This window comes from Caloenas nicobarica, chromosome 7 (genome assembly GCF_036013445.1).
Source record: "Caloenas nicobarica isolate bCalNic1 chromosome 7, bCalNic1.hap1, whole genome shotgun sequence".
Lineage (NCBI taxonomy): Eukaryota > Metazoa > Chordata > Aves > Columbiformes > Columbidae > Caloenas > Caloenas nicobarica.
Window position 1 is genome coordinate 10,331,102 of NC_088251.1, and position 22,602 is coordinate 10,353,703.

At 40.1% G+C, this 22,602-nt stretch overlaps 1 protein-coding gene across 4 annotated transcripts in view; it reads left to right on the forward strand.

Annotated features, from left to right (window-relative positions):
- Positions 1-901: 901 nt before the first annotated feature.
- The window catches only part of GPAM (glycerol-3-phosphate acyltransferase, mitochondrial), a 33,293-nt gene continuing 11,592 nt past the window's right edge, over positions 902-22,602 (forward strand). For 2 of the 4 annotated variants that reach the window (XM_065638691.1, XM_065638693.1), the window contains exons 1-15: positions 1,251-1,267; positions 1,804-1,902; positions 3,260-3,390; positions 5,371-5,493; positions 8,856-8,929; positions 11,508-11,621; positions 12,858-13,007; positions 13,664-13,760; positions 14,735-14,871; positions 16,311-16,410; positions 17,122-17,334; positions 17,724-17,837; positions 19,821-19,906; positions 20,866-20,981; positions 21,720-21,790. In XM_065638691.1, the coding sequence (XP_065494763.1) occupies positions 3,289-3,390; positions 5,371-5,493; positions 8,856-8,929; positions 11,508-11,621; positions 12,858-13,007; positions 13,664-13,760; positions 14,735-14,871; positions 16,311-16,410; positions 17,122-17,334; positions 17,724-17,837; positions 19,821-19,906; positions 20,866-20,981; positions 21,720-21,790 (1,497 nt within the window). In that variant the 5' untranslated portion in view covers positions 1,251-1,267; positions 1,804-1,902; positions 3,260-3,288. Of the gene's footprint in view, positions 961-1,250; positions 1,268-1,396; positions 1,466-1,803; positions 1,903-3,259; positions 3,391-5,370; positions 5,494-8,855; positions 8,930-11,507; positions 11,622-12,857; positions 13,008-13,663; positions 13,761-14,734; positions 14,872-16,310; positions 16,411-17,121; positions 17,335-17,723; positions 17,838-19,820; positions 19,907-20,865; positions 20,982-21,719; positions 21,791-22,602 lie in introns of those variants that run through there. The other 2 variants (XM_065638694.1, XM_065638695.1) reach the window with 2 other exon arrangements.

The following is a 22,602-nucleotide window of genomic DNA, read 5'->3' on the forward strand; positions in this document are numbered from 1 at the left end:
AAAAAATTGAAAGTGGGTGTTTGGCAGTATTTCAACCAACTCTCCTCATGAGAACTGACATAGAGAACCACTAATCAATTCTGAAATTCTTGGCCCAGATGATGAGAAAACTGGGAGAAAACTTTAGTATACGAATGTGTTGTAAGAAATACAATTAGGCATTGTCCTTTATACCAAATACAATGCCCTAGAAAAAAATGGTGCTTTGCTACAAACTGTGCATAAGTGCTGCACTGTATATTATGCAGAAATACAAACTCAATGAGTTGTATATTTCACTAGATCCCATCTTACTGTATTTTTCTGATTTGAAAAGTAAATGTCTTAGATTCCAAAGTCCACCTTGCAACAAAACGGAGTACCTTTTCTTGCTAAACAAAGGAAAATTCAGATCCAAAATCCCTTCTGACCCATAAACTGCAGAACACTCTTCGTAAAGTGTCAGCTCTAACATCCCAGTGATATTCCCTGGGCAGCACTCGGCTGCGGGAAGCACGGCAGCTCACATACGCATGTAGCAGTTTCTTTTTTACCTTCCAAATCTCACGCATTTTTTTTAAGTGTGAAAAGCATTTGTAACTCTTACTTAAAAGTTCTCATTTGTAAGAAATTCAAAATGACATGTAGAAGTGAGACCTCTAGAAGAATACCTCCTTGCATTACTTATATTTGGAAGCAGGCTATTGCCATTAACATAAAATGATGTCATGTACTTTGTCGCTTTATTCCTGTGTTGCACCATTTTAAATAACAGTGAAGATTCGGACGTTCAAAGAAGAAATGTAGTGCAAACTTTTCCATAGATCGGTAACTCGAGCCACAGAAAGACCAGCTTTAAATAGCCCAAGACTGCCAGAGCCAAATAATACTCTCAGCCCATGTTTGTTTGTACGCAGCAACCTCAATAAACATTTACTTTTGCACTCAGCGCAAGGCAAACTGGCACTGCTGCAAGGCCAGGTAGGCAGATCGATGCCTGTCCCCAATTTTCTGCAGTTGTTCTCATTTCAACAGCAACTCAGTTGCGGCTCGGAGTCGCTGTAAACCCATATAAACACGATTGAACGTAACTTTTTGCAGAGTTTTTCTTTTGAGCAGCTCTTATTTGAGAGCAGAATAACCGTTAGTTACTTCTGCCGCCAGAAGGAGAGGGCGGGGGAGGCGGTTCGGTGGTGGAAACGGCCGATGAGCGATGTCCCTGCAGCTGCGGCGGCTGCAGACGGGGACGCCGGGGGCGCAGCGGCCGCGCTGGGCTGCTGGGCTGCAGGTCAGCGCCGGGGCGGCCGGAGCTGCTCGGGGCAGCGCGGCGGGGCCCCGCGCCCGCAGCCGGCGGGGCTGAGCGAGGGCCGGGCGGGAGGCGGCGGCCCCGCAGCGTGGCGGCGGGCGCTCAGGAAGTCGCGTCAGGCCCGGCGCCGCCGCACGGCCCGGCGGGCGGGCAGGGGGGGCAGCGGCTGCGGAGCCCGCGGTGCGGGAGGGGCGGGAGCTGGACGCGGGTGCGGGTCCGTGCGCGGCGGTGCTGCCGCCGGCGGCGGGGCGGGAGGGGGCGGGCCGCGCGTTGCGCTGCGAGGAGGAGCGGCCGGCCCGGGTGCGGAGGGAGCGTGCGGCGGCTGCGCTGCCGGTCCCCGCGGCTGCCGTGGAGCCGAGCGGGCGGGGGGAGCCTTGGCCGGCCCCGCGGGGGCTCCGGAGCTGCCCGCGGCCGGCGCCCGCCCCTCGCAGCGACCGGGGGCGGCTCCTTGGCAGCGGCGTTGCCCGGGGCCGCTCCGCACCCGACCCCGTGCTCAGCCCTCGTGTTTTTATTTATAGCAGATGCTGTGAGCCCGAGCCCGGGAGGATGGGGCGCTGCTGCGGGGCCGCAGCCTGAGAGCCGGGAGCGGGCACTCGGGAGGGCAGGTTTCGTCCGAGGTACGTGTGAAGTTGCTGCTGCTCAAACGGGCTTTTAATTACGTCTTTTTTTTTAAAGTTCATCTTTTATGTATGCCGGTGCAGCCAAGGTCACCTTGAGCGCAATTGGAGGACGCGTTTTGCTTTCACCGTTCAGATGTTTGCGAGCGCTTTTTTTGTATTTATTGGGTGGTTTAAGTATTAATTTGTCAGAGCACTGATTAAAAAAAAAAAGGCAAATTAAATGTAAGAGCCAGCAAAGAAAAAAGCATAACTTATGTACTTAGGCTGTGTAAAGGTAAGTGCATGCAGAGATATAGTAGCTCAAACTCCAGTTTGTACTGGGAACTCTACGTGGTGTTACAGGAGAGGTTTGTGTCTGCCTGGGGAGGGCAGTGAGAAAGACAAGATGTTGGACTAAAGTTTTAGGCCCTGCTCTTGCAAATGCGAGCGTACAGGGTGAGAACAGTCTCATTCCTGATGGCTCGTACCTTGGCTGTAATGTAAGTTTCTTTGCAGTGACGGAAAAGGCGGTATTGCCACTTTACAGATTGTCTAGAGGGAAATGCTGGGATTCCTGTTTCGTGGCTCTTTCTAACAAAGCAGTTTAATTCGTGGACTTTTGCAGATATACCATACAACACTAAGTTGTTCTGATATGTTTGGCCTATTTTATTTTTTTCTTTGGCTGAGGGAGCATTATTTGCTGTGCTTATCATATGAACTTCAGTTTTTAAAACAGTAGTGCAAATTTAGACTTCTTTACTACTTTTTAATCCCACAAGCCCCTGATGTCGCTTGTGTCAGCAGCATGTTTGGAATCAGGGGTGTGCTTTTGTGTAGAGCACTCCTTCCTCCAAGGAGTTTGAAACTGGTTTGACTACAGCTGGATCCGAGGCGTAGAATGCACTGTGAGAGAGGATTGGGTGAGAACATGAACGAATTTTTCTTGTAGATAATGGGTATCCTTGAGAAGCAAATTATGAAAGAGCGAGGTCATGTCGTGCAAGAGAATAGTAAACTTTTGAAAGTGACTGGAATATGTATCCTTGTGGCTGAATGGTTTAAACCATGCAGTGAGGAACAGTGGAAAAGCATAAAGGCTTGATACTGACATAGTGGGAAGAAGAGCAGGGAGAGGGAAAAAAGTGCAGGTGTGCTGCGTTTATGGAAGTTGAATGTGCTGGGGTTTTTTATCATATTAAAATCATGCTGATTTCTGATGGCAATTAAGCTTCTTCAGAACCTAACTTTTACTGGAGAGTGCAAAAATAACTTTGCTAACTTATTGTTAGATACCCGTCACTGAAATCATGTGTGTGCATATGGGTTTCTCTGTGTGTGTGTGTGTATATATCTGTATGCTATTATTTTGCAGCTTCTGATCTTCAGTTCAACTCGTGTGTCATGGATGAAACTTCTTTGTCCCTTGGAACAATAGATGTTTCCTATTTGTCTGCCTCAGCAGAGTGCAGTATCAGTAGATGTAAGCATTCCAGTGAAGAATGGGTAAGTGAAAATCATGAGTGTGACAGGCCATATTTACCTTACTTTTTCTTTGAGTTGAAGGTGGACTTTTTTATTTATTACAAAGAATGAGGACAAGGCATTATCTCTGTCATGCGTGATACGGTTTGATTGTAATTTAATTTGCAATGTAAGGAGGAACCAATAGTTTAGTGCTGTGCCAAAGACTAACATTGCAAGAAAAGAAAAACCTTCATATCAAACCCTATTGAAATACTTAAAGTCTTCTGGTGTGATGTTATTAATCATTTTGTATAGCAGTAAACGTGCAAAATCCTGTTCTAAATAGACTGAGGTCAAACAAAGTCAAATGCAAAGCTCATTGCTGAAATGCATAAGTGAAAAGGAGCATGAGGCTCAAGATGCATGGTCATGTAGCTGTTACAGCTGGAGCTATTCACACAATACAGGAGGCAGAGAAATTTGGTGGATATAAATAAGAAGCCTATTTGAAGTCTGTGTCCTCTGTTAAGTGAATCTTGGGATTTGGAGGATAAAAAGGGGCCGGTGAGCAGGGAGGGCTGGGTGGAGCTGCAAGAGCCACATGGGGACCAGGCTAGTACTGGTTGGTTTAGAAACCTAGGTTAAGAGGAGTTTGAACTTTAAACAGAAGAAGAGTTAGAGACATGGTCAGAGTTGAGGGAGAGGACAGATCTCCTGGCAGGTGGGGTTTTTTGTCTAGCTAGGTGTAGGATTCATCGGACAGCAAGCTGTGGTACCAAGAGATCTGTGAGAGAGTGGGGTAAAGGCGAGCAAGACAAAAGAGATAGGAAAGAGATTTTGTAAGAAAGTGGTGGTGAGTTCAGTCAGGGCTTGGAGGCAAGCCAAAGGAAGACAGGATTGTTACAAAGTTGGTTAATTTCAGAGTTAGCCTTAGGGATGGTGATAGAGAAGGGATTGGGCTGGCCTTAGCATCTTGATGCTTATTTATTTCAGGTAGAAGACCTAGCCGTGGAATAATTGCCAATTCATACTGCTTGCCAAATGTGATAGGTGCACATTTTAGTTTTTAGTCATCTTCAGCATCACCTTTGACTTTCTGGTTGTTTCTCACTGGGCTGGCTTTCTAGCTGGGTATGTGATGATCTGTATTTGTGTTTTCTAACCGTTATGCTGGTTTAAGGTGTTGGTTCTACCCTGCTTCTCTTCCAATTAAATGTGTTATTTTAAACGTACTTCAGTTTATCTTGCAATCATTTTGGTTTATTTCTATAATTTCCTTTTTATTAAAAACTTATAATATGTGGTTCAGAAAACATCAATACATTGTGCATTCTCAGGCAAGCAATAACTCAATAGCCTTTAATGGGAACAGTTAGTGTTTCTGTAAAAATTGTAGTTAAGTACGTTTTCATTATGTCCAACCATAGAGAATGTGTTTTGTAAATGCAGTTATTTCAGAATTCTTGGTTCTGTAATCTTCAAAAAGATAGCCTAACACTGGAGAAGGCACTATGGTTCCTTTTTCATATTGCTTTACATGAAACTGCTGAAAAAGGGCCTACAGAGTCAACAGAGTTGATATTTTGCATACATTCAGTCATCTTGCAGTTTTACAGTGTTGTCCAGTTCAAGCTTAAAATACATTGCTCACATGACAAGCACCCTTACATTATTGAGAGTGTAATTTGCTGTTAATTTCTTCCACTTTTCTCAGCTGTCAGTTTCCTTGCTGTTTCTTAGTAGAGTTATTATTTATTTTAAACTCTTGTGTGTCAGCAAATGCTGTCCTTCTTAAGATACATAAGTACAACACAGTGATTTTGCTTTTATTTTTTGCAATCGCATCATCTGGACGTAGTATTTATTTTAGAAAGAAAAGTTGGAAAAAATTGTATTAGTTTTAGGTAATTTTAGGGGACTAATTTTTTTTGTGTTGGCAACTCCTCTTATTTAAAGTTTTCACATAACCAGTAAAATATATATTTCTGGATATTTACACAGTGGTCTTTTATGTTGCAGGGAGAGTGTAACTCTAGGCCCACTCTCTTCCGATCCGCCACTTTAAAATGGAAAGAGACTTTGTTGAGCAGAAAAAGGCCGTTTGTGGGACGATGTTGCTACGTCTGCACTCCCCAGAGCCGGGTAAGAATGTTACGGACAGGCTTATGTTTGACAATAATGCACAGTTGCAGCGTAATGAAGTTTCAGTGGTTTTCTTACTTTCAGAATTAAGGTCACAGTGTTCTTACTTCATAAAGGAATATAGCTTTCCACCTTTGTTGTTACGTTTTCTTTGTCGTGGAATTGATGGAGGACACAGACCTATTGTGATGCTTCATCTCCCATTTTTCATTGTGGACTTATTCCTTGGACAAAACTCTCCAGCTCCTCGGAATTTGCACTAAGAAATTGTATGGCAAAAAATGTCTGCTCTGTTAGAGTAACAATGAGAATTTGGTGCCTATGAAAGCATTAGTGCTTACTTTTATACTGCTTAATTCTCTATCCACAAAATAATTCCAATTTTGAAAGTGAGCAATATGCTTCCCTTCAACTTGAAGAGATCAATCCAGTGCTTGAGAAGACAGGTTGGTTTTCTACACCTGGATAATTCCTGGGTTCTCTGCCCAGCCTGGAAACGAGGAATGCCAGTTATGATGGAGGGATGTTTATCTGCTGGGAACAGTGTCAAGAGGGTGGCTCTAGCAGGGTCGCGCAAGCTGATTTAAAATGCGAACTTTATTGCACTGCATTGGGCAGGGTTTCTATAAGCTGAAGATACAAAATGATGATAAATGGCGTAATATAATTTGCAACCAGTTCATCGTGTAATTTGACTATTTGTACACCATGGGCTTTCAGTTGCACTCAGTTACGCTTGCATTGAGCTCCATAATTGGCTGGACTAGAGTGAAAATTTACTTGTTCATTTGGCCAAGAAAAAGTTGTTATTTCACTCCTGTCACAGAATGGTTGGGGTTGGAAGGGACCTCTGGAGATCATCCAGTCCAACCCACCTGCTAAAGCAGGTTGACCAGAGCAGATCACACAGGAACGTGTCCAGGTGGGTTTGAATGTTTCCAGAGAAGGAGACTCCACAACCTCTCTGGGCAGCCTGTTCCAGGGCTCTGGCACTCTCAAAGTAAAGAAGTTTTTCCTCGTATTCAGATGGAACCTCCTGTGCTTCAGTCTGTGCCCGTTGCCCCTCATCCTATCGTTGGGCACCACTCATCCGATCCTCTTGACACCCACCCTTGAGATATTTATAAGCATTGATAAGATCCCCCCTCAGCCTTCTCTTATGCCACACCAGAAAATTGCAGCGATGACATAGAAACGTGGGATAGAAATCCAAAAGTATTGTGAAGGCTATGTATGATATGGACAAGAAGACAAGCAATTAGATAAACTGAGAGTACTTCTAACAGACACTTAGGTGTTTTGACTTGTGAAAAGGTGTGTAGGAATCCTCAACTTAGGCCTAATTTATACATTTAGTAATTAGTCTGTTAGTAATTAGGCTGTTTCTCTCAATTTGGGAATGACACTTTAAGAAGAAGAATCTTGTTCTGTATTTTGTCTGTTTAATAAGAAACTAATTACCTGTTCTGAGATCCCACTTAGGAAAGGAGCGTGACCTAATTAAGCCCTTTATTGCCTTCTGCCACAATGAGAAAATACCATCCTTGCAGCAGATGATCACAAACCAGATCCTCTCATTAGACAGCAGATATTTCACTTTTTTTTGAGCTGCCTGTTTTGTTAATTCTCTTAAGGAAAAGGGACGAATGAGTGAGACAGGTTTCCTTCAGTGTGTTGGCCAAACTAACACCTTGCCAGTGCGGGGAGTGGGAAGTTTTGCCTCTCCCTCGTGTTTTCCTTCCTGCTGCCCTGGGGGCTTATCAAGTTCACTAACCAAGCAGAAAGTTACCTGCTTTATTTATTCACTTAGTCTGGCTTAGTTTTCTGCCTTGCCTGAATAAAATTGGCCTGTTAAGGGGTGTGATGAATGCTAGCGGTGGTGTGAGTTAGGAGGTGAGGGTTAGTGTTGGGTGGGGAAGGGCAGGATGTGGTGGTGGGAGCTGGGCTCCTGTCTCACGGTGGCAGGAAGATGCTGTATCAGCTCACTTGGTCTCACAGACCCACATCCTGACATAGAATCGTGGAGAAGTTAAATAAGGAAAAGCTAACGTGTGGTGTTACAGCTGGAGGATGAATTTCATGGGGTGAGGTTATAACCTAATGGAGCACTGGAGTGGACTTGGGCATTGAGTGGTAATTAACTTCGTTGCTGATTTTTTTGGGAGACCAAGAACAAGTCTTTCCGCTTCTTTTTGCCTCAACATTTCATCTAGCTTTGAGATCCACAAAAATTACCAGTGAATAGTGAAAGAAATTAATATTACCTTGAAGTTTCCTCTTAAGAGCCTAGAGCAACAATTTGTTGATTGTATGTACTACGCAGTTATGCTTTAACATGGGGCAAAAGACTGTGTGCTCCCACTGTAGCACATAATTCCTACCTGATTTGCAAATGACATAGGACACTTGTATATTTTAACTTGTGGCAAATTGTGCGTTACACAAAACACAAACAAATGAGACTCTTATCTGACTCCCATTGCAAAATTGGTAGTGAGGCTGTTCTGCAGCTACGAGGTTGCTGGTGACCATATTTCTCCTTCACTGTCCTGTTTTTCCTTTCTTTGATATGCACAGTCCCAGTAGTTTCAGCTGTAATTCACTGTTGGCATGGTACCAGTTTTATAATTAAATATTATTTGGGCAGAAAGAACCTAGCTTCTTGGTCAAGGTACTTACTTGGAATATGGAAGATTAAAGTTTAGCTTCTTACTTCCAGGGAATATTTGTTTATCCAAAGTGGAACTGCTCCTAAACTTATCTCAGGACGGTTAATAGCCTGGCATGTGGAGTCTGTACCAGGGATGCAGAAGGCTGGATTGAGTTGTTTGTTCAGGCAGAGCAGGAACGTGTAGATTTGCCACCTAACCATGGATAGATATCCTGACCTTCGGGCTGGCATTGTCTGGTGCCTGATCTGCCAGAAAACTGGATGTCACAGACTGAGCGTCACAAGGCTCATAATTTTACTAACGATGAATGTGGCTTGGTAAAGTTCTGTCTCTAAGATGAGTTCTGTATTGTGACAAGTCTTGGTTTATATTGCATCAGAATATGATGAAATATTGTGTCTTGAAGAATACAACCAATACAACCATTTCTGTATACAGCAAAGCCTAGAGAAGGCTTTGAAAGTATTGGAGTTGGGAATAGTGACTTTGTGAATTTCATTTTCATTTTGGAACAGTTTGTGTGTACTACATAAGCAAGTTCAGCACTTCTCCGCTTTGGCTTTTTTTTATAATAGAGGTGAAAAACATTGATTATCTTAAAAGCTATGATGAATGTAAAGACACAACTATTATGCAATGAAATAGTCCACCAATTTTTTTTTTTTTTTTTTTTTCTCCTTGATTTTACAGGATAACTTCTTCAATGCCAGTATTCCTTCTTTGGGTCTACGTAATGTCATATATATCAATGAAACACATACAAGGTAATGTAGCAAGTCTTTCTCTTGCTTTTAAAATTTAATGTTTTCTGATCTTATCACAGGGAAATCGATAGGATAGTCCGGACTGAGTGAATATGTATTGCTGTCCTAAAATGCAGGAATTGATGCTGACTTCAGGAAAGTAACATACTCGTTAAATCCAGCTGTGTGTATTTGGGAGCTGGGCAAAGTCCTTTGGGGTTATAGGCAAGGAGCGTAAGGGTCAAACCTGTTTCACAAAATAGACAAAGTATGTTTAAATCCTTTCTCTTTTAGTGCAAATGGCAACATCCATAGCATAATGCTGAGAGGAGCTGTTTTATTCCCGTGCTTAAGAATGACTTCAGGCTGCATTTGAATTTACTGAGCAGATCTGGCTCACAATTTAGGCATTGACTATTACCACTAATGACAATTAAATCTGAACATGTCTTGCTAGACTCTCTCTGCCTCAGCAGATGGCATATATGACCTAAAAATGATGATGTACCTTCGCACTATTGGAAATATGTCTTGTGTTCTGGGATGAAGACACTGGAAGTACACAAAAACCTTTGGAAAGTTAATAATGCTTGCTAAGGTTTTTACAGGAATCATTAGCATAAGCAGATCCTGCAGCGTTTGTCGTAGAGTCAGGGCAAACAAAGAGAGGCCAGCAGCCTGAAAGAAATGAGCCAAAGTGTCTGAGTGGAAGAAAGGCAGCATTGTGCTGTGCTTGAGAGGGAGGAAGCTAATGTGAGAGGCTGTTCTGTCTCCAGTTTGAATTAATTATGTTTTTTTAAGCATTGAGCTTGTAGTTTAAGATGCAGAAAAATAACAGAAATGGGGTTTAATTTTAACTTCTTCAAAAAAAATTAGTTTTGAAAGTCTAATGCCTGGGTGGTTTTGAATGGTTGGAGTTACATTAGAAATATAAGGGCAACAAAATATGGGTTAATGAATTATTCTGAAATAAAATGCCTTTAGCTCAAAATGTTATTATAGTCTGAAAATTGTCAATTTTAATAAAGTTCTGAGATCCCGTGGGGTTACATAGTCACAGTTTCTTGGCCCTAGAAAGTGAGAGAGATTCTTCTTAACTGCTGGTGTACTCTACCGGCATTGAGGTGTCACCACAGCCTTTTTCTGAGTGTATGTCAGATTTATAATATATCTAGACTGGGTCTATTCTGTGTCTTTTTTTGTCTTCTGTCATTGCTACATGATTAGAAAACAGATTTTTCCTGAATATACTATGTTGTATCTAAGCTGTAAAATGAATGTAGAAGCGTTTATACCTTGACAGATCCCTGCAATAGCTGTGTGCTGCTGTGATGTGTTCATAGTTACCAAAACTTGTCAGAAAGAAGCATATCCTTAACTTTGCTTTGTAGAAGAACCAATAAGGCGCTCAGACTTTGATGGGAAGGGGAAAATGGAAAAGCAATTAAAACAGAGACACCAGTCCACTTTGCTGACAGCATGAATGGCGAAATTCTTTGTCCTTCAAGATGGTCTGAATATTTGTGTAACTGTGAGGTGTCAGACTGTGACGATGGCTCGTGCACTCAATTATAGTGCGAGTGGCCTGTGCACTCAGGTGGTTTGGCCTTTTACAGGATAAAAGTTCCTTCTCATCTTTCCTAGCTGGTTTTAACGCATGTATAAATTTACTGAAGCGTAGTAGGGAGGTTTAGGAGCCAAGGTCAGTAACTCGGGTGGTGACAAGGACTGAAGCCTTGGCGACAGTCCAGCATGGAAACCAGCACGAGCGTTGCCACCCATGGTTCGGTTTGGGACGCTCGCTGGACCATCAGCGACGCAATGCACCGGCACTCCCCAGGACAGAGTTTTTGCATAATACCGAGAGCTCTGGTCATTTAATTTCTTCTTCCGCCTTCTGTTTCTGCTCCATCACATCAGCTCTGCTCTTCAGGAGTCCCAGCTCTGTTCGGTTTGTGGAGTGACCCATGTGTGAGTGGTGGCTTGTCCAGTCCTGTCCTAGGACTGGATGTTTAAAAACACTGTAAAGGAAGAAAAGATTACAAAAGAAGTGTTTTTAGTGTCGGTGGCTAAGGCAGGCACGTTTTCAAAAGTCCCTGTGAGAGTTTACCCTGTGTGTACAATGGGAGCAACTTTCCCAAGAGTTCTTAGAGTTTCTTGAAGAAGCCGACAGACCTCTTAGCTGGGCATTTAACATTTCTCACTGGAAAGTCACCAAATCAGAAATGGGCACTACATTTTCTTTTGTCCTCACCGAGCTGGGGGTTTGGTTCCAGTGGACAGATAAAATGTGTGTGCAGTTTTGTAGCTACTTTTCCTGTGATACTATGGATTTTTTAAGGCCAGTGTCATCTTGAGTTGAAGTAATACAGATCTCAGTTGTCTTGGGTATTTTGTGCCATGCATCAGTTATTTCATCCGTAACATTAACGTATTGACAGTTTAATAGAAGATACAGAAGCTGTTGGGCAGCACTTAGTAAAGTTTTGCTTACTATTGCTGCTTAATCGTATTCTTAGGTATTTTTAAAATGCTTTTTTTTTTTTTGGCAGTGTAATATTTTGAGGATCACACTCAAATGCTCATCATGTTTTTGTAGGTACAGAGGGTGGCTTGCAAGGCGCCTTTGTTATGTCCTTTTTGTGCAGGAGAGAGATGTTCACAAGGGTATGTTTGCCAAGAATCTGACAGAAAACGTGCTGAATAACAGCAGGTAAGAAATGCAAATTAAACTATTTTTGTATGACTGATACATTAAAATATGATTTAAGAATCTGGAAACAGCAGGTTTTAAAAATCAGACTATTTAAAATATTAGAAGATAAAGTATCTTCAGCACAGCCCTTCAGGATTGTAGCTTGCATTTTCTGTTAGAATAATAAAAGAGGGGAGATTAAGAATTATGCTTCTCCAAATGAATGACGCAAAGTGGGTGAACAGCAGATGCAGGACACAGAAAAATAAATTGCTACATAGAAACTCTTCAAGCTTTTGTTAATCTAATTCATGTAAATCATTACCACTGAAGTCTTGCTGCAGTCATCAGAAATTGTCAGTGTTTCAGAAATAATAAGAAAGCAGCATTTCAAAGTACCCTGAGTGTACACCAAGAGCGTGAGGCAAAACTGGAAAAAAGCTACAAAATGGAATATCTACCCTTTATTTTGTGGAGCTTGTTTTCTGTTTCATATGCTGCATTTTAAATGGCACATTGAGCCCCTAATTAGCTATTAAGGTATCACTTTTCCCTGGACACAAAGAAATTCAACCGCATGCCCAGTCCTCGAGTCTACTTTTGTCAGAGTCCACACGCTACCTACGTTAACATTCCTAACTTTCCTGAATTTTTAATGTTTGAGTTCCATCTGAAGATGATAATGTTGTTTTTGAAAAGTAAAGCAGACCACATTGTGTCACAGTTTTGGTGTGTTAAACTGCTTAATATTTCCTAAATATGTTTTAAATGGGGAAAACAGCCTTTATAAAATTTAGTTACACTTTGTAAAACGGAGAATTCAAGGGGGAAGATACTGTAGAAGTGCAAAACAGCAACTGCATAAATCTGTCTAATGAGGTACGTGAAATTGCTGTGTCAGGAAAAAGAAAATATTAAGGAAGGGAAGACTTCAGCTGTTATTTTTGCATTTGTAACCTTATTAACTATTTCTGAAAACTGGCAATCACTTAATACCCGTACCTGTGAGCTGCATACATACTCTTTTATATGGTCAACTTTGAGCTCCTGCATCCATCACCCACCTATTTAATCAGAGCTTAGAAAACTACTGAATTAAATTTAATGCATTCAGAGTACACAATACTTCAGTGTGCGTGTTCTTTTATGCCTGCAAGTTACTCCTGTAGTAACAGATAGTTTATTCCCAGCAATTGTTTTCTGTGTCTAGAACTGTTGCAGGATGGTCTCATAAGTTTTACTTTTTAATGTTAGAGTCCAGAAGGCCATTTTAGATGAAGCTTCTGAAACGAGTGTTCCAGGTAGTTTTGCTCAGATGGATCCTAAAGCCGTCAACAAAGTGAAGAAAAAAGCTAGGAAAATTCTCCAGGAAATGGTGGCAACTGTGTCGCCTGCTTTAATCAGGTAAGAAAAGTGGCTCATTGGTATTGTCAATGGGCAGAAGGATGGCCAAGCTTTCTGTCTTATACCAGCAGAGCTTGTAACACATTATTCGTAAATAATGAATAATTATTCTAAAAAAATACATTATTCATTAAAAAAATCTCTTTTCTAATGTTAACTAATGAAATGGTAGTTATTCTTCATTTTCAGATGCAGCAGAAACCATTTCAAGGAATAAATCTTATAAGATTAAGTACAGACTTTTTTTTTTTTCTCCTGAAACTAGACTTGGTGCTAATGCTTAGACCAATTTTGTTGTTTCAAGCAGATATAGGGAGACCAGCTAGATGCAGCATCTTAGACTATAAAAGATCATTTTTTTTTCCAGTAGCACATTGAATATCATAACCTGTAGTTATAAATATGTTTGAGACAGTCTTATCTTAGGTGGTGTCTGTGGTGTCTACTAATAAGTTTTGTGTCATAATTTCAGGATGCTGAAATGTGGTTACTAACCATGGCTTAGCTGATATGAAAAAACTTGCTAAGCAATTTGATTTTGTAATAATTTTGTTTGAATAGAAAGTGATAAGATTCTATGGCTTTGCCTTTAGTCATGTAGAAAACAGAGGGAGTAATGAAAGAAGCTTTTTGAGTTCTGTTTGTTCTTCCTTCAGGCTGACTGGATGGGTGTTACTGAAGTTGTTTAACAGCTTTTTCTGGAATATTCAGATCCACAGAGGTCAAATAGAAATGGTTAAAGCAGCAACAGAGGTAAGGGAGATTTCTGATGTAGTTTGTATGAACACTTACAGCACTTTCTCTTTTTTAGTAGAGTTCTGCTAAGTTTATATGATATCCGATTGTAGATCTGTCTCATATCTATGGAATAGTGTTTCTAATTAAAAATAGTGCTCTTGGAGTTGTGTAACCTAGAGTACTATGTGAACTCTGCTTTTACCATTGTTTCAGGATCAAATTTTAACTATTGGGCTGAATGATTATCTCAGATAACCTGAATCCAGCTATTTTTTTTTTAATTTTTTTTAAAATTTTTTTGTGCTGAGGCAGCCAGTAATAAATCAGTAGGTATATTTAGAATTTTTCATGCTAACCTTAATTTGGACTAAAAATCTGTAAGAAATAAAACTTTCCATATTTCTTACTAGCGATCTGTTCCCAGTCCTCTGATATTTACTGAAATTGATCAAAATAACTCCTAAATGCTACGATTTTCTTTATGCTTAAGGGAATGGATTCTTTTTGCAGGGTTTACCTTAGCAAGAATGATTAGATAAATAAACACAAAAAAATGTTCCCAATGTTTTCAGTTATCTTCTGATTACAGTGTTTGGGAGCCCCGCTGTTCATAGATCCTTGCTGATATCTAATAGAAAGAAATAGCAGTACTTTAGTGACACTGATGATTTGGCCATATCCCTTTAAGTGCTTGTTTGTTGTCTCAGAACTGTGAGTCTGAACAAACTGGGAATATTAATCATTGTTTCTTGTAATGCATACAGCTAATAACTACAGTCCATGAAAATTAAGAAGTACGATTTACTAGAATTTTGTCATCACAACTGAGTGAAAACCAGAAGTAAACAACTGGTAGCTGGAGAATACCATTGGTTCTGATAATACGATGCTAGGAGTCTCAATGATGGATTTTAGAAAAGGAGCAGTATTCCACATTTCTTACCAATTGTCTTCTCTCTCTTTTTTTTTTCTTTCTCACTGCACCGTAGATGAATTTGCCTCTTATCTTCTTACCTGTTCACAAATCACATATTGACTACCTGCTGCTTACATTCATTCTTTTCTGCCATAACATTAAAGCACCCTACATTGCTGCAGGGAACAATCTCAACATCCCCATCTTCAGGTAATACCCTGTTTTTATTTGAAAAAGACTCGGGTGGGGGGATCTTTGGGTGACCTATTGTGCAATATGTTTTATGTTGAAGTGTAAGATAATCTGAGTATTATTGGTCCATCAGGCAGAACTTCTTTGGTTCCTATTATAAGCGCAGAGAGAGAGCATAACAAAGTCCTTCTGAGAAATTCTGTCTTTACCTAAAAGTAGGGTAAGGAAGGATATTCCTTTCTTCTGGGAGTCTCAAAGTGGATAGGTGACTAAGGAAAGATGAGCACATGAAAAAGTGGTGTGAATGGACAACTCTGCTTCATGAAGTTTAATGAGCTGGCTAGTGGGCAGTGACAGTACTGAGTGAATAACTCTTTGTGGGCAAGTACTGCAGTTTGGTCTCTGTTGAAATTATATTTCTGGTGGCTAAAGAACATAAGAAGGTCTTCTAGGTAGTATTCTCCCAGTGAGAATTTGAGGACAAACAATTTCTGAAAACCCACTGGGTATTGCTGGAAATGATGAGGAAAGAAGGGGGTATTTTGACTGAGAGGGTGTTGGTTTGTGATGGTCCCCGTAAGAAAGGCATTCAGACTCTATGAAGCAGGGGTGTCAAACTCATTTTCTCCAGGGGCCACATCAGCCTTGCAGTGACCTTCAAAGGGCCGAATGTAATTTTAGAACTGTATAAATGTAACTACTCCTACACCCCTGCTATAAAGAATCAATTAAAATGCTGTTTATTAGGGCTAGCATTATAAAGAAAGAAAGACTAGCATAGCTAATCTAATGTCCTTTTAGATGCTGGGAATGCCAAATTGTGCGGTGTCCACCAAGCCTCCAACGTACGCACAGCACACTGTGCGGACCCTGCCCACAGAGAGTCACCCCGTTTTGGTCGTTTGAGCTAGTATAGAGCTTTCTGACAAGAAAACAGCTCTATTCATCCTTTCTTCTGTCAAGCAGAAAGGATATTCTCAGGAGAACTTCTTGCTGTGCTGTTAGAGAAAGGCAAGGCCACGCAGGTGGTGTAATTGCTGGTTCCAGGTGAGAGCTGCCTGCAGGCTCCTCTGTTATGATCCTGCGGCCAAGGGCTCTGTGCAGGACAACACGGGCGCAAAGGCCACGCCGTGTGTGCAACACAGACTTGGGTCAGCTCAGGGGAACTGTTATGTGCACCACGAACATCTCAATGTACCACATTCAGGGTCGCTGCAGAGGGTGAGTGGTCTGTCAAGGGAGTGAAATGGAGCAAGACAGTGTAGAGAAGCCTATTTTTAACTTAAACAGAGTAATAGTTGTGTGGTTCCATCGCGTGCAAATAGCGTAACACGTTTTAGTCTTTGGGAATTTCAGTATAATTTCAGTTCCTATTGTGTGGTAATAATGTTGTACTGCGCTTGCAGTAGTTTCCTGCAAACTAAAATCAATTACTATAATTCTTCTTTTTTATGTAGCACGTTGATCCGCAAGCTGGGAGGATTTTTCATTCGTCGAAAGTTAGATCAGAGTCCTGATGGTCGTAAGGACTTCCTCTACAGAGCTTTGCTCTATGTGGTGTGTATTTCTCATCTTTGTTTCTGTAGGTAGTGTTTTGGTTGGGTGGCAGGTGGGAAGTGAGTTCCAGCAGTCTGGGGATGTTTTTTGCTCCTCTGACTTTGTCTTGGGGTTCCTGCTGCAAAAACAAGATAAGTTTTTGTATGAAGCCTTGGATTATGGAATAATAGAATTGAATGCCCAGCACCTTTGGGGATGAGAAGATTTTTCACATTGCATGATCCTTATTAAAGAAAGTGGAATAAATACTCTCTGAATTAATAATAAACTTAAGCCTTATTTATTTGATTTGTACTGGGACATATCTACACTGATTCTGTCAACTTAATGGAAGTCTCTGTTAGATGGGTTGATGTAACCTTCTGTGCCATTCAGTATAATATCTGTATTTGCATCTTGGAAGATGGTATGTTCTGAGGAAGCAGAAGAGATTTATGCAAATCAGCTAGATCAACTGTTGCTAGAGTTGCTGTTCTTGAACAAATGGCATTATACTGCTTGTATATTCATGCAAATTCAATTGCAGTTTGGTCTGGGTTTGTGTCAAGCATTAATTATTGCTTTTGGTTTTTTTTCACAAGTCGTCATGCCAACTCATGATCTTCTGATGTTTTTAAAAGGAAATGGTTGCTGACAATATATTTCGAATGTGGATTTGCCAGTATAATTAGATATTTATTTTTTCCTCTTTTCCAATCTTTTTGTATTCAGCACGTAGAAGAATTGTTGAGACAGCAGCAGTTTTTAGAAATATTCTTGGAAGGCACACGGTCTCGAAGTGGAAAGACATCTGGAGCTAGAGCAGGTCTTTTATCTGTGGTGGTGGATGCGCTCTTCTCAAATGCTACTCCTGATGTCCTAATTATACCTGTGGGAATCTCCTATGATCGCATAATTGAGGGTCACTACAACAGTGAACAGCTGGTAAGAGCAATTGAACAACTTGTTTTGCCTAGGGGATTTTCTGTTCATGTGCAGGAAAATGTGTTACATAGTTGAATTATGTGCTGGTAGTCCTGTGTCACTTGTAGTTGGTGGTAGTGTTGAAGAGTGTAGAGCCATGAATCACAGAACCTCTCTGACAGGGAGTGCTGAGTTATGAGTGACATACTTCCAAATGCAAATTCATGACATAACAAATAATATGTTCAGCTGGGCATAGAAAACAAGAGTTCTCTAGATTTACTTGAAGTTATAAGGTGTGTCAAAAGATTTGGCCTTGTTCTGTCTGCTGTTCTATGCATTTTAATTTTAAACGTAACCTTTTAAATGCAAATTGGAAAAAACCCAGAACAACCACCCATGTTTTCCAGGGCAAGCCTAAGAAGAATGAAAGTCTTTGGAGTATAGCTAGAGGAGTCTTCAGAATGCTGCGGAAGAATTATGGATGTGTCAGAGTAGATTTTGCACAACCATTTTCCTTAAGAGTAAGTTTTATATTTTGAAGATCCTTTTGAAAGTTTGACATTTTTGATATTTCAATAGTGGGACACATTTATTTTGATTTTTCTCTTTGTGGGTTATCATCACTAGCATTGTCTGCTGAAGTCCATTCCAGTGGAACAAAAGTATTGCTGTTTTGCTGAAGGTGTGAGTCTTCGAACAGATGGGTGTTAAGCTGAAATAGTCTCAGAGTTGATATAAAGGATTGTGTTAGTTTTGAAATGGTGTAAATATTCTCACTGGGGTTTTTTGGTTTGTTTGTTTTGTTTTAACAAACAGTCTTTAGCATGATCCTTGTTCCATGTAGTAGTTCTTAAGGTTGTAGAGATATTTGGAGTGGAAGTAAACTGAATACTGTTCTCCAGTTTGAGTAATTGAATGGCTTACACTATTGTTAAGGAGGAGCATTCATCTCGCTGGATTTTTTAAATTGCTAAGTAAATTAGTAGCTATAAAAGTAAAATGGATAACATATCATTAAAATGTGCATATTCTTTGAAAATCATAGTTTGTTATTAGTTTACAACTATTACCTGTACTAATTCACCGAATACTGTTGTGTAGTTTCTCAGGGAATGGGGTGGTGCAGTACGAGCTGCCTTCACTTTTAAATTTCCTCTGATCTCTTTGCAGAATCTGTCAGTACTATACTTATCTGCATTTCACAAATCTGTGTTCTGCTACAGTATACCTTATTTTTAATGTGACTTTAATAAGATTAGCTGCTGTAACCTACTAGAATATTATTCAAATTAATCAGATGCTCTTTCTGCCCTACTTGTCTCAGAACAGCAGTATGTTGGAGGGCTTTGGAGGGTTCAATTACCACAGCATGAAATTATTGTGACCATCTGCGCTGCATTGTGGTTAGTGTAGTAGAGAAAGACATTAATTCACATCCAAAGGAGAAGGCTTGGGCTATTCCCATTAGGGAGTTAAAAATTGTTCTTGGATCAAGATAAGGAAAAGAGGGTTATCTGCCCTCTTAATTTAGTGAAATACTAATCACTCTGTACCTTCCTAGCAGCCTCTGCCAGGTCTCCTTTGTAAGTGTATTCATTTTGGTACTCCAGAAGGGTAATAAATGACATACATTGTTTCTGTACGCCTTACCCAAGTTTTGCAGAAGTGTAACTGTATTCTTAAATTGAGGTAGTTACATCACTGCAGGTTTTTCTAAAGGAGATGAGCGTTGGGGGTTAATTTGGGGCACCTGCAGTTCTGTGAACCCAGGCTTCGCAGAGAGGGAGCTGGCTGTGAAAGGCTTTTAAGCAGCTTTCCCACGAGGGGACTGTTTTCCTGACCAGCAGGTTAAGTGGCTCTTTAGTTTCCCACATGAGTCTTTACAGAAACGGAAAGAACAGAGTGTCCTGAAAGCAGAGTAATGTAAATACTAACCTGTAAGGACAGAAATTTGGGATTCGAGAATTCTGAGCACGCGGTCCCTTGCCTGCTTGCTGGGTGCTGTAGTTCGTGGCACCGTGAGGGGTCTTGCAGCTGGAGTTTCTACACTGGTGTTTACCTGCGGAGAAGTTCCCTGTCCTGGCATTTGAGGAAAGCAGCAGTGAGCAATAATTACATTCTCCGTATTGGTTCTAAAAGGGTATCAGACTTTGCTCTCATTCATGGTAACGAAGGCAGTTCTCATTAATTTAATCATGGAGAAGCGAGGAGCTGTTTCCAGCAGGGTGCGGACAGGGGATACATATTGTTTTTGTTATATTGTTTTCATGAAGTATGGATTCCTTGCTGTGGAAAGTTTGCTTTTTCATAAAATAAAGTCAAAAGTGGAAAACCTGTTGAAAACTTTTAATTTCTGTGACCTTATTATGGCTCTTTTAGTGTGAGCTATTTTTAATCACAGTTGTATTTTGGAATAATTGCCTTTTTCATATAATATTATTATCAGTTGAATGCAAGAGTAAGGTAGAGAAAGTACAGAAAAATAACAAGTCTTCTCTTAACAGGAATACGTAAACAGCCAAAGCCAAAAACCTGTGCCTGCTCCTCTTTCTTTGGAACAAGCTTTGTTACCAGCTATACTTCCGTCAAGGTAGAAATTTTTGGGGTATCGGAGGAGGGAGGACAGGTTGGGGTTAGTGTTTTTAGTGTCTTGCGTTACATTCCAAGAGTTATCTAATTGTGTGCAGAAAAACTAAAAACCTACACAATTGTACCTGTGCGATTTATTATGAGAGTTGCATTCTTTCTGGGGAGCTCTGTTTAAATAAGCTCAAGGAGGCTTTTTTTTCTTTTTAAAAAAATTTTAGTGACCTCTGTTCATTTAAATTTTATGGAATAACTTAGGGGAATAAATGACACATTTAATGAAAAATGAAAGATTTGGTTTTAAACTTTTACAAGAATTTCAGGTGGGTTTTGGTGTCATTCCAAAGCAAATAGGGCTTGTGAGTTGAGTATCTCTTGCTCAAGGAGGTGACTGTAACTCAGAAATGCAAAACTGTGCTCAGGGTCTAGATCTGCATTTGATACACAGATACACGTTTTAGTTGAGGTCTTGGCTTGATTTGTACAAACCTGTGTGGTCCTAGTAGAAAAAAATGTCATTTATATTTAGAAATTTGTAGATCCATAAAAAGACCATTTCTAATTTGTAGAGACTGGTCTGGAAATTGCCTTTTAGGCAGATTTGCTTAATCTACTCTTGTCCATATTCACTGGATGGAAAAGAGCTGTGGGGTGCAAATGACGTAATGACAAAGTCAGGAATAGCCAGTAGGACAAGGTAAATGTTTTGTATTGCGATTTTTATTTTGGTAGTTTTATCTTGGATGATTGTTTAGTGTGAAGAAATAATCCGGAAAAGTTGGTAGATATTAAAATTTGGGGAGGGCATGTTACGCGTGACATTTTTGTGTCCTTACCAGATTGCATATTGGTTTTTTGTGCTGTAGCTCAGTTAGTGTATAAAAAAAGGAAAATCTGTCTGGGTTATTTTGTATTTTGATCAAAATCTGAATGTCATAATATGAGTTTTTATTCTGTATTCAGACCTAGTGATACTGTGGATGAAGGTACAGAGGCCTCAGTGCCCAACTCCAGGGATATCACCAGTGAACCCTTCAGAAGAGAGCTGATATCCAACTTGGCTGAGCATATTTTGTTCAGTAAGTGTTACAGTATCACTATCAGCTACCTGTTTTGTTTTGCTTATTGCATGAACTAACGTGCTGTCTGGTAATGCCATACTTCCCAATTCCCTCCATGCAGGTGATCATCTCATTACCTCAGATGCTCTCTGGATAATTCTCCGTGCTTTGCCTCCCTCCCTCCTCTTCAAAGTTTAATAAACTCTCTTTCTTATTAAGTACAAGATTTTTATTCTGGTTGGTTGGTTGGTGGTTTTTTTTTTTTCACTTTTGTATTCCCTGGACCGAACTTACTGTACTCTCAAGTGTGTGTTTGTCATACTACTGATACACTGATTTCTTATCACTTCATGTAAAAAGTTGTTGCAGTGTCTTAATGGCATTATATAAGGTATTACTCATGTGAACTCGTCTAGCTGCATGGACCGGTGTTGCCAGGTTTTACAGGTTGTACAGTGTCTGCTTCAGTCAGTAGATCTGTGATTTGTGGTATAAGAGACGCATACAAAATGGTACTTTACTTAACTTAGTAAACATGGAAGCTTTAGTCAGGCTTCTTAGTTCAAGTTACTTTAGTTTGATTAATATTGTTACCATATAGACATAATACACTTTGTATTTCATTCAGAAGATACAGTTCAGTGCCAATATCGCTTTTTTTTTTTTTTTTTTTTTTAAAATAATGGGTACTTTTCACTTGTAATGATGTCCTGAACTTCTCAGGCACTTAACAAGTTTATCTTGTTTTGCCTCTAGCTGCGAACAAGTCCTGTGCTGTGATGTCTACCCACATTGTTGCCTGTTTGCTGCTGTACAGACACAGGCAGGTGAGGCTTCCATGCTGCTTAAATAGCTGCATATTACTTTGTTCTTGTTAACTAAAAAAAAATAGCACGCATTTTACTATTGCATGATACTAATAAAAGAAGAAAGATGCATTTAAATTCAAGTGGATTTCAGGTAGTCTGAGTGCTAATATTTTAGTTAGTAGTGGATGCTTGAAGATAAGCCGTTATTGATGGGATGATAATAAACACTCATGTGGAAATAGATTTTTGTAATTCAAAATGTAGTTACACATTTTTAAAAAATGTATCATTTTGGTTCATTGTGTTAAGGTTGTTTTTCAGATCTTAAACACATTCACTGTTGAATATGCTAGCAACTCTTCTGTTAATTTTCAGATGAAATTTGCTCTTCCTTGGTACTAGAATACTCTGCCATGATGGCAAAATGATACTAATGTTTAACTGAAGTCTTGTGGATGGGGCATGAAAGAATTACTTTTTCTCCTACAACTGTGTTTAGCATTTTTTCTGAAATTCCTTCTGCCTCTAATCTGAAACTTTTAATGGACGTAAATCAAGAACAGATTTAAAAGTATTGGTCAGATTGGTAATCTGCTTAGTCCGGGACAGTATTGCTATTCCTATCAGTCCAGTCGTTCCAATTTCCTCAAATAATGGGATAAAAGAAGCATTTTACAGTGTGATCTAAAGCCATCTTGACAAAAACCAAGGAAATAAAGTGCTTGAGGAAAAGCTTTTCCTCATGTCCCCAAAAAAATGGCAGACGAGTTCTGCTAATTACAGTATTCCCAGATAACTGATAATTCATTTTATAGCATAGGTAATGGAAA